Source organism: Diadema setosum, chromosome 22 (genome assembly GCF_964275005.1).
Source record: "Diadema setosum chromosome 22, eeDiaSeto1, whole genome shotgun sequence".
NCBI lineage: Eukaryota > Metazoa > Echinodermata > Echinoidea > Diadematoida > Diadematidae > Diadema > Diadema setosum.
In genome coordinates, this window is record NC_092706.1 from 17,836,155 (window position 1) to 17,849,673 (window position 13,519).

General features: G+C 37.0%; 1 protein-coding gene across 1 annotated transcript in view; it reads left to right on the forward strand.

Moving 5' to 3' along the window:
* The window catches only part of LOC140245369 (activin receptor type-1-like), a 55,461-nt gene extending 52,160 nt beyond the window's left edge, over positions 1–3,301 (forward strand). The window contains exons 7-8 of the mRNA XM_072324944.1: positions 1,710–1,840; positions 2,578–3,301. Of these exons, the coding sequence (XP_072181045.1) occupies positions 1,710–1,840; positions 2,578–2,733 (287 nt within the window). The 3' untranslated portion in view covers positions 2,734–3,301. The remainder of the gene's footprint in view (positions 1–1,709; positions 1,841–2,577) is intronic.
* The last annotated feature ends 10,218 nt before the right edge of the window (positions 3,302–13,519 follow it).

Consider the following 13,519-nt stretch of genomic DNA (forward strand, 5'->3'; position numbering starts at 1 on the left):
TGATTGGCTGAAAGCCCCTGACCGATTGTGGTGATTTAATGTGTTAAATCTCTACGACTGGCATTAAAGGGGCATAGTCCCAGTAGTGTAGAGGGCGCTGTTGATGATACTGCCGATCACCGTTAGCATTGATACGAAGATTACCGAAGTTGAGCTGTCATCAAGAGTAACTGCGTAGCTGTTGCTAAGTAACGTTGCCTTTGTTGTCTTCTCTGCGCATCGCACAGTCTGTAGTAATGCCAGGGTGCGTGCATATGTGCTTGTTATTATGATATCACAAAAGAAGTTTGCTAAAGCTGTCATCCTCCTCAGCCGAATCATGAGCCGAACTGTGATCCGACCACTGACTACAGTGAATCGGACTTCTTCGGACTTGGGGAAAGTGGGCCAAAGCGTAAGCGCTAAAGAGGAGTCAATAGCGTAGGTCTCTATAGGAAACTTGCGCCATGCGCCCGCGTATGCATTTGACTAAAACACTGGGACCATGCACCTTTAAGACCCAGTCACACGACTGGAAACTGGCAAGGCTGGTGATGTCACACTTCTGATCTTAAAGTTGTTCGACCAGTCTGATTGTATAGTGTCTGGCGGGCTGTAATATACAAGTGTAGATACCGTAGTGCTGCTTTCCTGAACTTTATGTTGTTGTTCTATGCCAATGTAAGTGTATTGGCATACAGTGTAGCAAACCGTGAAAGTGTGGCATAAATATTCCCATTTTTTGTTCATTGCAGAGGGAGAGGGTCATGCCTTTTTCAAGACTTGCCTAAGTCTTTGAGAGATATCATCAGATTTAACTTTGTTGTACCTCACTGCAAAGCTTGTAAAAAGCATGATGACCAGTTTCGGTGTAGAAATAAATACTCCCCTGCTCATGTGCTCAAGAGATGTATCAAGAAAAAGTACATCAGAGCATTGATAAAGGAAAAAAGCCACATTTTAAAAAACAAAGTAAGGAATGATATATCTTGGTTTTACAGTTACTTTTGTTATTCAGCTACCAACCACTGAGTTTGTATTCCATTATGTGTACACCATGATTACATTTGTATACATGGTCACTTTTTCTTTTTTCAACTAGTCACACAGAAAACTTTTGACTTGTTTACTGTTGAGCTTTATTCAACATTGACTTCTGGTAGAAATGGGGCTGAAAAATCTTTTTCAAGGTTGTCGAAATGACTTTATTTTTGATAAGGTAGAATGTGCTGTACAGCATTATCTGCAACACTTTTTCGCTCCAAGCATGTGGAAATCTAAGGATTTGAGGAATTTTAGAGAGATTTTTTGAGAGATTTTATGTTTGTCTTGAAAGTCATATGCACAATTGCTAAAAATGTAATATAGCATCAACACATCAAAATTAAATATTATTGAATTTTGTTAACAAACAAGATTGAGAATGCCATTTGGCAGCATTGGCATTATGTAACATGGTAAATTTGGCTTTGCTACAAAACATTTGTTTTGATAGTTAAACAGCTGTCAAATTTACACTGCTCACAAGAGACCAAAATGTTAGTTTGTTTGAGTTCAAGAGTTACAGCACTCATGACCACTTCTACTAAAGAAAGAAGGAATGGAAAGGTCCTTGACATAGGACATTTCTGCAATTACTCACTTATTTATATGGGACAGTAAACGTTCTCCAGAAGGTACCAAAGGTTGTTATAAGTTGTGCATTATATCTTTATTTCTTTGACATGCAGGTATGGTAGCAGACTACAAGCCTCCATTCTTTGAATATGTGCCAAGTGACCCCAGCTTTGACGACATGCGAAAGGTTGTTTGCATCGAGAAACTCCGACCAAATATTCCCAATCGGTGGACAAACAATACAGTGAGTTTCAACTTGGACTAAAATTGTTTTCTTACTACTTATTAAAAGCGTGATGAATGCACATTTGTGTGGAAGAACGTTGCTTTTTGTTGTAGTGAAGATTGCTCATTTTAAGTCATAACTAGTGCTTAAGGGGTCAAAGTGTAGTATATCTGAAACCCGTCAAGAAGCATCCAGACCAATCATCTCATCCAGAACCATATACTTTGATTCATTTTAGCAGCTTTTTAAAAAGATTTGTTTATCTTATGACTGTTGCAGGTAGATGATGATATGAATGCAGTTTGAAATGCATGGCAAATACAGATTCAAACCTGTTAGAGCACATGACATTGATCATATTGTAACAGACAAGATAGGCAAAAGGAATATGTTATTGCTTTCATTTCGAAGAAAAAGGTGAAGGGCTGTGTCTAGTGAACTACTTGCTGCTTGTAGAGAGATTGTCTTTGTATTGTTCACTGTTTATTCAAACAGTCAGGAGGAAAAAAGGAACCATGTATTGGGAGCTACAGTGTAGTTTAATGGTCGATGAGGAATTATGATGATGATGATGATGATGATGATAATAATAATAATAATAATAATAATAATAATAATAATAATAATAATAATAATAATAATAATAATAATAATAATAATAATAATAATAATAAAAATTATAATAATTTAATTGTTGTTGTTGTTATTGATGTAATTGATGTCACATCCTTTTTATCCTGTACTCACTCTTTCAGGTGCTGACATCTATGGCCAAACTGATGAAGGAGTGTTGGGTCCATTCAACCTCAGCCAGACACACTTCACTCAGAGTGAAGAAGACTCTTATGAAGATCTCTGAAACGTGCCCAGTGTCACCAGACCCATACCACTGGGACAAGATCATCGCTTGAGGGTTGCAAACTCTATTAGCTAGCTTAGTGTTGAAGAGTGGACTCTGTCTGCCACCGCAGGCCAGAAAGCTTGTGAACTTTCACTGTCGCCGTCTGACATACCGCCAGGGATGTCATGGAAGTCCGGCTGTGATTTGTTGAGTGTCATATGATGAATGGAAAAGACTCTACAACGGTGCTTGGTTTGCGTCTGGTTACTTTGACTGGGAGCAGCCAAGCAGATCATGTGTTGAGCTGAGTGATGTGCTAGGATCACACTGTCTGGAGTGGAAGAATGAAGTCACATGCAAGGGTTAGATAGCTTGTCCTCTGCACCCTTGGCATCTGGACATTCTCCATCCAGTGTGATGCAAAACATGGCATGGATAAAAAGTGGCTGTGGAATTTTTTGCCTGCTGCTCAGATTGTTGCTCCTACAAACAGATTTTTTTTTTCTTGCTAAATAGTATTGATACAGTATGTATTCAATAGCATCATTTCTTATTGAATGTGACGGTGTCTATAATTGACATCTAAGACCAAAGTATGTCTGAAGTCTGAAGTCTTAAGCACAGGACCATAGGCATAATTGAAGAAGCCTCCAAGATTGGCACCCAATATACATATCTAATTTGATGCCCTCCCCCCCCCCCCCCCAAAAAAAAAAAAAAAACTAAACTAAACAAACAAACAAACCCAACAACAAACAAACAAAAAAACAAACAAACAAACAAACAAATATTACGTATTTCATATTCTCCAAAGAGTAATGATGAGTAGCTAAGATAGTTCAAATGCAACAAAGATTTCAACACTTGTTTCACAGAGATATTCCACCACCTGTTGTTAGTCAGGCAGAAATGGGTAGTTCTTTTCACTGTGCCTGCCAAGATGTGTCTGACTGGCCCTCCTGTGACAGACTCTCTGACAGTGTAGCTAGACTTGTCACAGGGTGCTTGGTCTCTTACCAGAACTCCTATAAAGCCATATTCGCAGCCAACACTCATCAGTGTACATTCCTTTGAACTGTTGTGTGGACAAGTGTGTATATGCATGTATTCAAGCAGGTTAATTCCATAGATGGATGAGGCTGAGAAGACACTGTACATAGCTACTGAAAAGAATCAACGAGAGGTTTAAAGTTTGCTTGAAATTATGGTAAAAAGTTTACTTGCTTGTGTGTTAGAAGTCTGTGGCAACATATTGTTGAATGTTTTTGGAATTAATCATGTTCATTGAAGCATGCCAGTTGGTCTACCGTGGGACATCATATACACAGCATAACTCTCAGCAAGGATGTGGGCTGTGAGAGTAATTCATAATTTTGTTGTAGTTTGTGATATATATTTGCAGGTGTTGCCTATGAGAAATACTGCCGAAGTAATGTTAAGAATTACCTCATACCTTCAAGTCTAAGTGTATCTTTCCGACTGTATTGGAACCCAAGGACAGTTTCAATTATGATTAGAGAAATCTCTATTTCTAATCACAATATCTTTGAAGGATCTCCTCAAATCTCACGTAATTGTTATGTTCTCCATATGTCTCCAAAGTAATGCAGAAGTCATATGAGTCTACAAAATCTTCCATAGCCATCAGTATGTACATACATTGCTTCTTGGCTTAGGTTCTAATTTGTTTTTGTTTTATTTCATTGTAGTTGATCACACATTTTATAATTCAGTATTTTACAGAAGTATTTACTTTTTAAGAAATTATACTCATGAAAATAATTGTGCAAAATGTATTTTTATAATCGGATCTTTTCAGTCCTCGTCTGTAGTTTTAGTTATGTCAACATGTCCGGTTTTAATACAGTAAGTCAGAAAGTTGTTAACCTCGTATGCACAAAGTCAATGTTCTTGTCATCCTTATGTTTCTGCCTCATCTCAGTCACTGTCTGCCAATGTTGGCTCATATCGTCTGAGAAATAACAGGTTTTACTCTGCCAGGCCTCACTTTGGTCAGTGTAGCAATTAATATGCGATCATGTTTGCATGTTCCGATGTGGATATAAAGTTTTGCTTGTTTTGTGGGATCTTTTGCTTTTGTTTCTTTTGGGGGAAATGCCCAGTCTTTTTTTATATGAGACACTACTTTCCTACATTGTATTATGCATAAATGCCAATTGTTAATTTTTTTTTCAAACATACTGCAAGTTTCATTGAAAATACCATTTTTCCCTAGTATTGTTACAACTTATATCTATTGCAGAAAAAGTAAAAAATACTGTTTCTTTTCACCCCCCAAAAAACACCACCTTTTCAGCCCTCAGAATATTGTAATGCTGTTTACAAGGTTGGCATCCCTGTATTGTGTGAAACTTAATCATATTCCATAAAACAGCAAAAATGTGAAAATCAGTGTGGATATAGATAAAACTGATGCCTCAAAAATACTCTTGAGCATGTTTCTGGACCTCTATTTTGATTCCCTCCCCCCATTTGCACGAACTATTCTGTAGCCCATGATCTTTAACATCAGGAACATGTGCTTGTCTCCGCATTGATTTCATTGTCGTGCTTCAAATGATCTTAATTTTTTCTGTAAAGTGCCATGAAAACTTAAGTTCTGCACCATCATAGCACATCTTGGATAGGATGGTGAGCATGTTAACATGGTATTATGTGTATTCGATGAAACTCTGCATATGGAACGCACATTCTCTGTGAACATGGTGGAACAAATCATGTCACCAGTGAAAAACTAATACACCGCCTTGCTTCAACTTTTATTTATTTATCTTTTTATGGGGGGGGGGGGCAATAAATGTGGGTCATTTTCAAGAAATCTGTCACATTTGTAGGTAGTTAGTAAATTACCATGCATTCATTCAAAAATTTTAAGCTACCATACTACATATGATAGAGCTAAAGTTCTTGATACAATTGTACATTACAAGAGTGTCTTGATGTATAACATGTTGATAAACCCAAGTCATTTGCCAGAAAATTATGTATCATTAAAATATAAAGTTGATAATATAAAATTCTGATCTTATGTGACACATAACTTCTTGCTCATTTTGTGCGTTTGTGTGCTTGTGTGTCACTGCAACATGCAGTGTAACGCTGTTACAGATTTATGGCAGTTACAAGCATATGTGACCCGCTACAACAAAAGGATCCTAAAGTCGCTGACGGATGAGCCGAGAAAATTAAGTTTGAAGTCAGATCACCAAAATCTGTCAAAACGTTCAGATTTCTGTTTTTAACATAATTTTGTAGTCTAATGTATCTTTTATTATCTGCCGAAATTTCGAAGATAAATGATCAAAGGAAAGGCCTGAAAATAGCATTTTTCTGGGCCATGCTTGGCTCGCCCGTCGCGACTTTAGGATCCTTTTGTTGTAGCGGGTCATATATTATCTTTGTCATGATTTTAAAGAAATGTAACTGTATTTTCCATGAAATAGAACAAAGTGAGAGATGTGGAAGCCAGTCAGCTGCTCAGGAGAGTCAAAGCACAAAGCTCCCTCACATTCATCTCTGCGGTAGTAGTCCCGTTGAGGTGGTATTTGAACTGTTTGTGCTTTTTGATGGTGTATATGAATATAGATGGTGTATATGAAAATAGCTACCTATTGTAGCTATAGATGAAGTAAACAACTGCTGAGAGTTGATGGGATTAATAGATTAAGCACAACTTGTATTGAGAATAATATTGCTTGAAACTTACTTCTGAAGAAGACTGACAATTTTTAATGATGTGGTCGAGTGCTTTCTCAGGATGGTCAAACCGGGATGGTATGGCATTGTGTTGCTGTCTGCACAGGGTGTCCAGTCCTAGTGCCATCATTTAGTCAATCATGAACACAAAGATAAGAGTTAAATGACTGCAGATCAATATGTGTTACACTGATGTCAATGATCTGTGCAGATGTTATGCTGTTGGCCTCTTGAAACTTTTCCTTTTAACTCCTTGTCCGTGCTTCATCAAACAAACAAAACAGGATTTGTGACGTCAAGTACATTGTAAAACCATGGAGCTACTAACAGAGATTAATAGTGTTGTCCAGTGTCCCAAAAAGTGGAAACTTAGAGACAGAGAAACACTTTTTGACAATAATTCACAAGACCTCTTATTAAAAACTTTATGTATTAATGTATGCTCTTACATGGTTTACAGTATACATTATTTTGAAATGTAGGTTCGTCACAATAAAAATTAATGGTATATTGCAACTTTTGAATCCGGTTTACTGTACATTGAGCTGGAAATTTGGAATCAAGTGTTGCTCTGCACTCAAAACAGACTGGAGGCACAGCATAGATGTTGAGCTGATCTATAATCAGTGATATGGAGAAAACATGTTACCAGGTGGCAGATTATGCTTCGAAATAATCTACCAGAGAACACATAGTACCAAGTGTCCACAAAAAGAAAAAAGATAAAAACAAAGAGAAGTTGATCATGGGCCAGGCAGTAAAATTATTGTCATTTTTGGACAATAGTGTCTGTCATAAGGGAGTCAGATTATGATAAATGTTATGCTCTGTATTTTTTGTTGATTATTGATCAATTTCATAGATTCACAACTCTAGTCTGCCAAAGGCAGCCAGCTAAGCCCAGGCCTAATTCTCCAGTGAATCTTAGAATGAAGTCGAGTTGGCAAATCCAGTCACATACCTTATTTCATGGCAGATTTCATGTCTGGCATAGTTTTGGATCACACACAAAAAAAAGTTTGTGAATCTTAGAATGAAGTCGAGTTGGCAAATCCAGTCACATACCTTATTTCATGGCAGATTTCATGTCTGGCATAGTTTTGGATCACACACAAAAAATGTTCACCACAGAGCCCTTGTAAAGTTTGTGTTGAGGTGTGGAATGTTTTGTCAATCTTGCAATAGTGTTTGCCTGTGCCAAAACCAAATGGCGCATGCAGATATACAATGAGACTGACAGCATGAAGAACATGCTGCTGTTTGTTTGTACATCCTGTACAGGAGAGTGATGACAGTTGTCACTTTTTAATAAAACAATGCTATCCATCATGAAGTAATGCCACTCAAACTGTGACAAATATGAAGTGGAGGTCCTTCACACAGTACACTTTTGCCTCCACAGTCAATACAGCGGTCGTGAAACCTTTTGACTCAGTGGAAAAGAATGGTCTACTTCAAGGCAAACTGCTCTTGTGCACAGAGATTTATGAATCTGCTAGATTACTGTGATTTATTTACATTTTTATGATTTATGTTATGGTCACATCAAATGATGTGTAAATGGAGCACTGTATATTTTGTGCCTTTCTTTTTGAACAGTAATTCTTTGTTGTTCTTTCGCAGTAATAGCAATCCTGGATTTTTTCCCTTTTTCTTTGGCATAAATCTGATAATTGTGTGACACCTGCTTTTCTAGATCCAAAACTAATAGAGCCCAAGTTGATGAAGTACTGTAAGTGCCTTGGTCAATAAAGGATAAAATTGTTCATTGGTGTTTGCAGAATGGCCACAGAGAGGGCCAAAAAAGAGTGGGGGCGGGTCACTGACAATGACAAAACTCGCTATCTCTTGCTGTCATTATGATGCATGCCTATTCTTTAGCCAAACTTTGTCAGAACCATCCAAAGCATACAAGAATCCATTTTGTTGATTTGCATGATTTAAAATGGATGCGGTATTTTACCTTTGAGAAAGAGTAAAGTGTTTCTGTTAAGTAATACAGGGCCTTCACAATAAGCATCAAACTTTTCATCATTTGTTTATTACTGATATTATTCTTTGATTATATATTATGATTGCACAAACAAGGAATACCTGAAGCTTTAAATTACATGAGGCTGTGAAAAATACAATGTAGCAATTTTTAACTTGCGAGTGACGGATTTGCTCTCACACTTATGGTGTGATGAGATGGAGAATTAGCTTTGATATGTGGTGTAATAATTCAATAGTAATACTTTTATTTTCAGAATTGTGTTTGGTAAACATTTAAGATGAAGAAATTGTAATTAGTCAGTGCTCCTGTGCAATTGTTGGTCAGCTTTGTTTTGTCATAAAATCATGAAGTTACATGCCCTTTTGATAACTTCCAATCATGTATACTTTCTGGTAGACACCAGCATACCAATTTGACCTAGATAAGTTGTGTTTCTGTTATTAAGGAGTCATATTTTGTTATAAAGCATATATGAATGTAAATAATGTTACTGATACTAAAGAGTTGTTCATACAATTGATATTTGTATAATACATAACAATGTAAATGGTCTCTTTCAATAACATTTGTTTTTCTACATATTCTGAAATTTAATTTTCTTTTCCAAACATTAAAGGCTATGTAGATACGATATGTACATGTGTATTTGTCTTAGAATTATGTGGCGTTTCAAATATTGGATTGATTGTGTATGCGTTATGACAGTACACACACACACACACATACACATACACATTTTTTTAATGATCTTTATTTATTGACATTCATATCAATACAGATATATTACTATCACCTGATGCCACTGCACAAACAGAAAAATCACCTATTTTCACAAAAATAATAACAAGTGTTATACCTTTCTTTCATAAATAATACACATGCACACACAATGATACACATGCACAGTAATACACATGCACACACAACATACACGCATACACATGCACACACACGTACACACACACAAGAGCAAGACTAATTAACACAGATCATGACTGATATGTGAGTATTTGTTTGTAAGCATTGGATCCATTGACCTTTGATACTTTACATAAATCAATGCAAACACTATGCAGGGGGAAGGAAGGGGATAACTCTAAGCATTGTTTCATCTTGTTGTGATAGACCTAGCCAAAATCTGACATTCTTTATACTAAATATAAGTTTGTAGTATAAAAGCCTCAATTCGCGAAAGTGCCGTTGGTATAGATTTCTGTAAGTACACTATTTTAATCCCTAGTCTCAGATATACAAAAACATGGAGAAATCATTACTGCACATATTGTGTCGTGTAACAATGATATTACTGTATGACAAAAATAGGAACCCAAAACTGAAACACACTCAAGATAATTATGGAAAATAGAAACAAGTGATGTTATTGTAACGCCTTACGGGACAACTATTATTCTAAGATGGATTTCCCCAAAATTATAGTGAGCTGAAGATTTTCTGGACAAAGTGAGAGAAGTTCGATAAATGATAGCCAGATGAACATGGACACTGCAGGTGTTACATTACACCTCATGATGAGGAACTGCATCGACATATTCCCTTGGTTTTGTTAAAGTGCAAACACGTACCAATCTAGGGTTAACTTAAAGTTCCCCAGAACTCCAGGTCCAGGTGAACTTCCTGAATTGGAATCCTGGACATGATTATGTATGACAGATTATTAGTTGTTGTTTTTTTTTTTTTTTGTAAACGCAGTATTCTCTTTCTGCGCCCACTATACTCCGCCTCTGTAAAAACAACAAAACAACAACAACAACAACAACAACAACAACAAACTTTCTGGTCTTTCGTGATATTTTGAATGGTAAAGTCAGTAGGAATACAGTCAAACCTGCCCAAGCGGCCGCCTGTCGGATACGGCCACTTCGAACAGTTTTCCTCCAGAGAAACCATGTTTAAAGACCCTGTCTATAATGGCCTTTTTCCCGTTTCTCTTAGGTGGCCGCTTTGAGCAGTTTTTACCATATTTGTCATGATGCTAAATTGTTACGCAGTGTACCTATACAACTGGTGCACAAACGCATGATAACACAACAGGTCTCATGGAAGCGACCGTTTCTGCAATGATGTTTCTTTTTCCTTCACATTCTAGCATCAAACAGTTTTATGCACCTGCCCCTCCATTTTCAAGTTTCTTGAGCAGGAATTCACTGTAGCATTCATCGGATGTTGCTACGTAGATAGGGCAAGCTTTGGTTGTTACGGCAATCTTCCCTTCATAAGATTTGTGTTTTTATAATGATCTGGTGCACCTGGATAATGCAAGGTGCGTATACAGTTACGCATTGTTATGCTTATTTCACCTGACTTTACTTCAGACTGGAAAAAAAAATCAATTCATTCAATGATTGTCATACGTCGTAACGTTTTAATTTAATATTAAGTTATGAATTTGTGATGAGAAGACTCATTCACATCAGCGGAAGTCATGGAATGGTATTTAACGTGACATAAAGAAAAAAGTCACGGGGCCTTTAAACAGACTGGAAAGATATCTGGCAAAATTCCTGGAGTTGCCACGCGATGATAATCCCGAACAATCTTGAGAGGCACTCAAGTAATCTACCAGTATGTCCACCTGATAATATTAGTCGTTGGTAAAGCGAGGAGGCTAGATCCGTACTCTGTTCATAACGCGTCTGTGACAAGACTGCAGTTATAAGTTGGCGATAGTAAAAATTTTGTTCATGACAAGTAAGATCCCATCGACATAAAAAGTTAACACCCTGATGGCTTCTGAGAGATGGTAAGTATAGGCTTACTTTTAGTTTTATGTCTGTTGACCGCCATGGTTCAGTAAAGAACGACCCTTGGATGCATACTTTTTAGGTCCTTTACTGTTGACAGGCTAGTTTGAAGACGAAGACAAGCCACACGATTATCATACAGTTGTACGCCCTTTTCTTCGTGGTTGTAACAGTCGAGGCAATGCCTGTCCTGAATGATTCACCAGAGGACGGCTGTGTGATCGAACGAGGCTACGAACATGACCAGGAATTGGCAGCGAACTCGATGAGTGAAGGCCCTGAGGATGATGGGTCGAGGAGGAAGACCAGGGATGACAAGGACACCGACCACGACTTCTACCAGAGATCTATCGAATTCAGAGAGAGCGGAGATGACTTCCCCTCAAAGACGAGCACTGGTAAGTTTAAACGTTTCCCGTATTCTAGCTGTCCAGATCCAGGCCTAGTTCTATTCTAAGTAAATTTTGATATAAATTTAGATCTATATCATCATAATCTTACTGTATTTTTGTATGCAGCTTTGCATGTCCTATTTTGTGTTGTTTTTATGCAGTGCCCCTTTGGAAATGGGGTACTCTGTGAAAACAAAACGGAATAAATGAATAGAAGAATTAATGACACATAGATAATAGTGACATACGATACAGTAATTTGATGCACAAAGTCATTTGATGCAAGAGGATGTGATTTACTGTATCTTATGTCACTACATACGTGCCATTAAACATGAATAAATAAATTTAGTACCAACCCGTGTAGAGTCAGTTCGAGAAGTGATAACAAACCCCTTCGGTACTTTTATGATATGCATCTGCTGTTGCAAATGGTATTACTTTGGTGTAAAAATTTGTGAAACTTTACTGTTTAATGTCCGATTTCAATTTTCACTTCAGTTAAAGTTATTTTTGTTTTGAACAATGACATCACACGACTTTAAACATTCAATACCCCACGATCCGTCTGGTATCCAGTCTGTCAAAACATGAATACATTTGGCCCAACCTTAAAAAAAAAAATAAAAAAAAATAAACCAACCCCCCAAAAAAAACAAAAACAAACAAAACAACAAAAACAACAGTACAACTGGCTGACAATTATTCTCACACACACACACACACACACACACACACACACACACACACACACAAATAAATAAATTACTAGCATAAAATTATTCAGACCCTCTGCACAGGCGCATATCTTTATAATATTGGTAGCTCCTGACTACAAGAAAGCGAATAGCAACTAGTTAGGCAAACTGCTCCGAGTATTGAAATTCATCCCGTAGAGACAGATGAATTCGACATCTCTTTACCCTGTTGTTTAAAGTAGGCTGGGTCAATAATGCAGTCAAATTTATGAATAGTCGTCATTCATAAATGTTACTGCATTATGGACCCAGCCTAATCAAATTTATGTCACCGACTTTGATTGATATCCATGGAATGTTATATTTTATGTCGCCATAAAGGGGACGACCGGCCCAGTGCTGTTAATGAGCTTTGCTTTACGCCAATAAAAGCATGGCTATAATATCTGTGCAGATAGATACCTGTAAAAAAAAAATAATCATTTGCGTTTATGGAGTTTATCGAGCATCCTTTATTAAGTCCATGCACGAGTTTCGTCTGTTTATTAGTATGTATTCATAATGAGCGTACTTTCATCGTTTATTGCTTCTGTAAATGAATTGGTCCTCTGTTATCTTATGATAGAGTTATAGCAAGGAGGTTCAATAGAATGGAGTCAAAACTGTCTTATTTGCTTCGCTGGATGTTCGATGCCGCCACTCAAAAATATTTGAAGCATGTTCCAAACAGGATCTGCCACGCAGATAGGAAGACAATAGACTCGTGTCTCATTGCATAATCACCAGCCACTTTCTAAGAAGATATTTCATTGTGATGGTAATTACTTTTGGCTATCCCGTCTTATAAAAGGTATGTTGTACTGACACGAGGACGCGCGAATAGAAATTGGGCAAAAAATGCTGAAATAAAGATAAAAATTACTCGACTTGGTATACCCGGGCACTAATCTGACATAACTATCAATAAAGAATTGTACTTGAAGATTATTCCATATTAGTTTTATTTGCGGAAATGAAGTGGAAAAGTGATAAAACCGGCTTTCGAGGATAGTACAGTTTTAAACATTTTCACATGATACAGCTCTGATTTACACTTTTGCACAAAGTTCTGGACGGGATCGGATTTTGTTTTACATGCTTTATCATTAAGTGAAATTTGATTTCATTTAATAAATAAATAAGCAAAATATGGCCAATATTATGTCAACGTTCAAAATAATATCTTCAGATTGCTCAGCAAGATGGCGGCATCGAACATCGATCATCAAAGGCACAAATGCAGCTGTGGAAT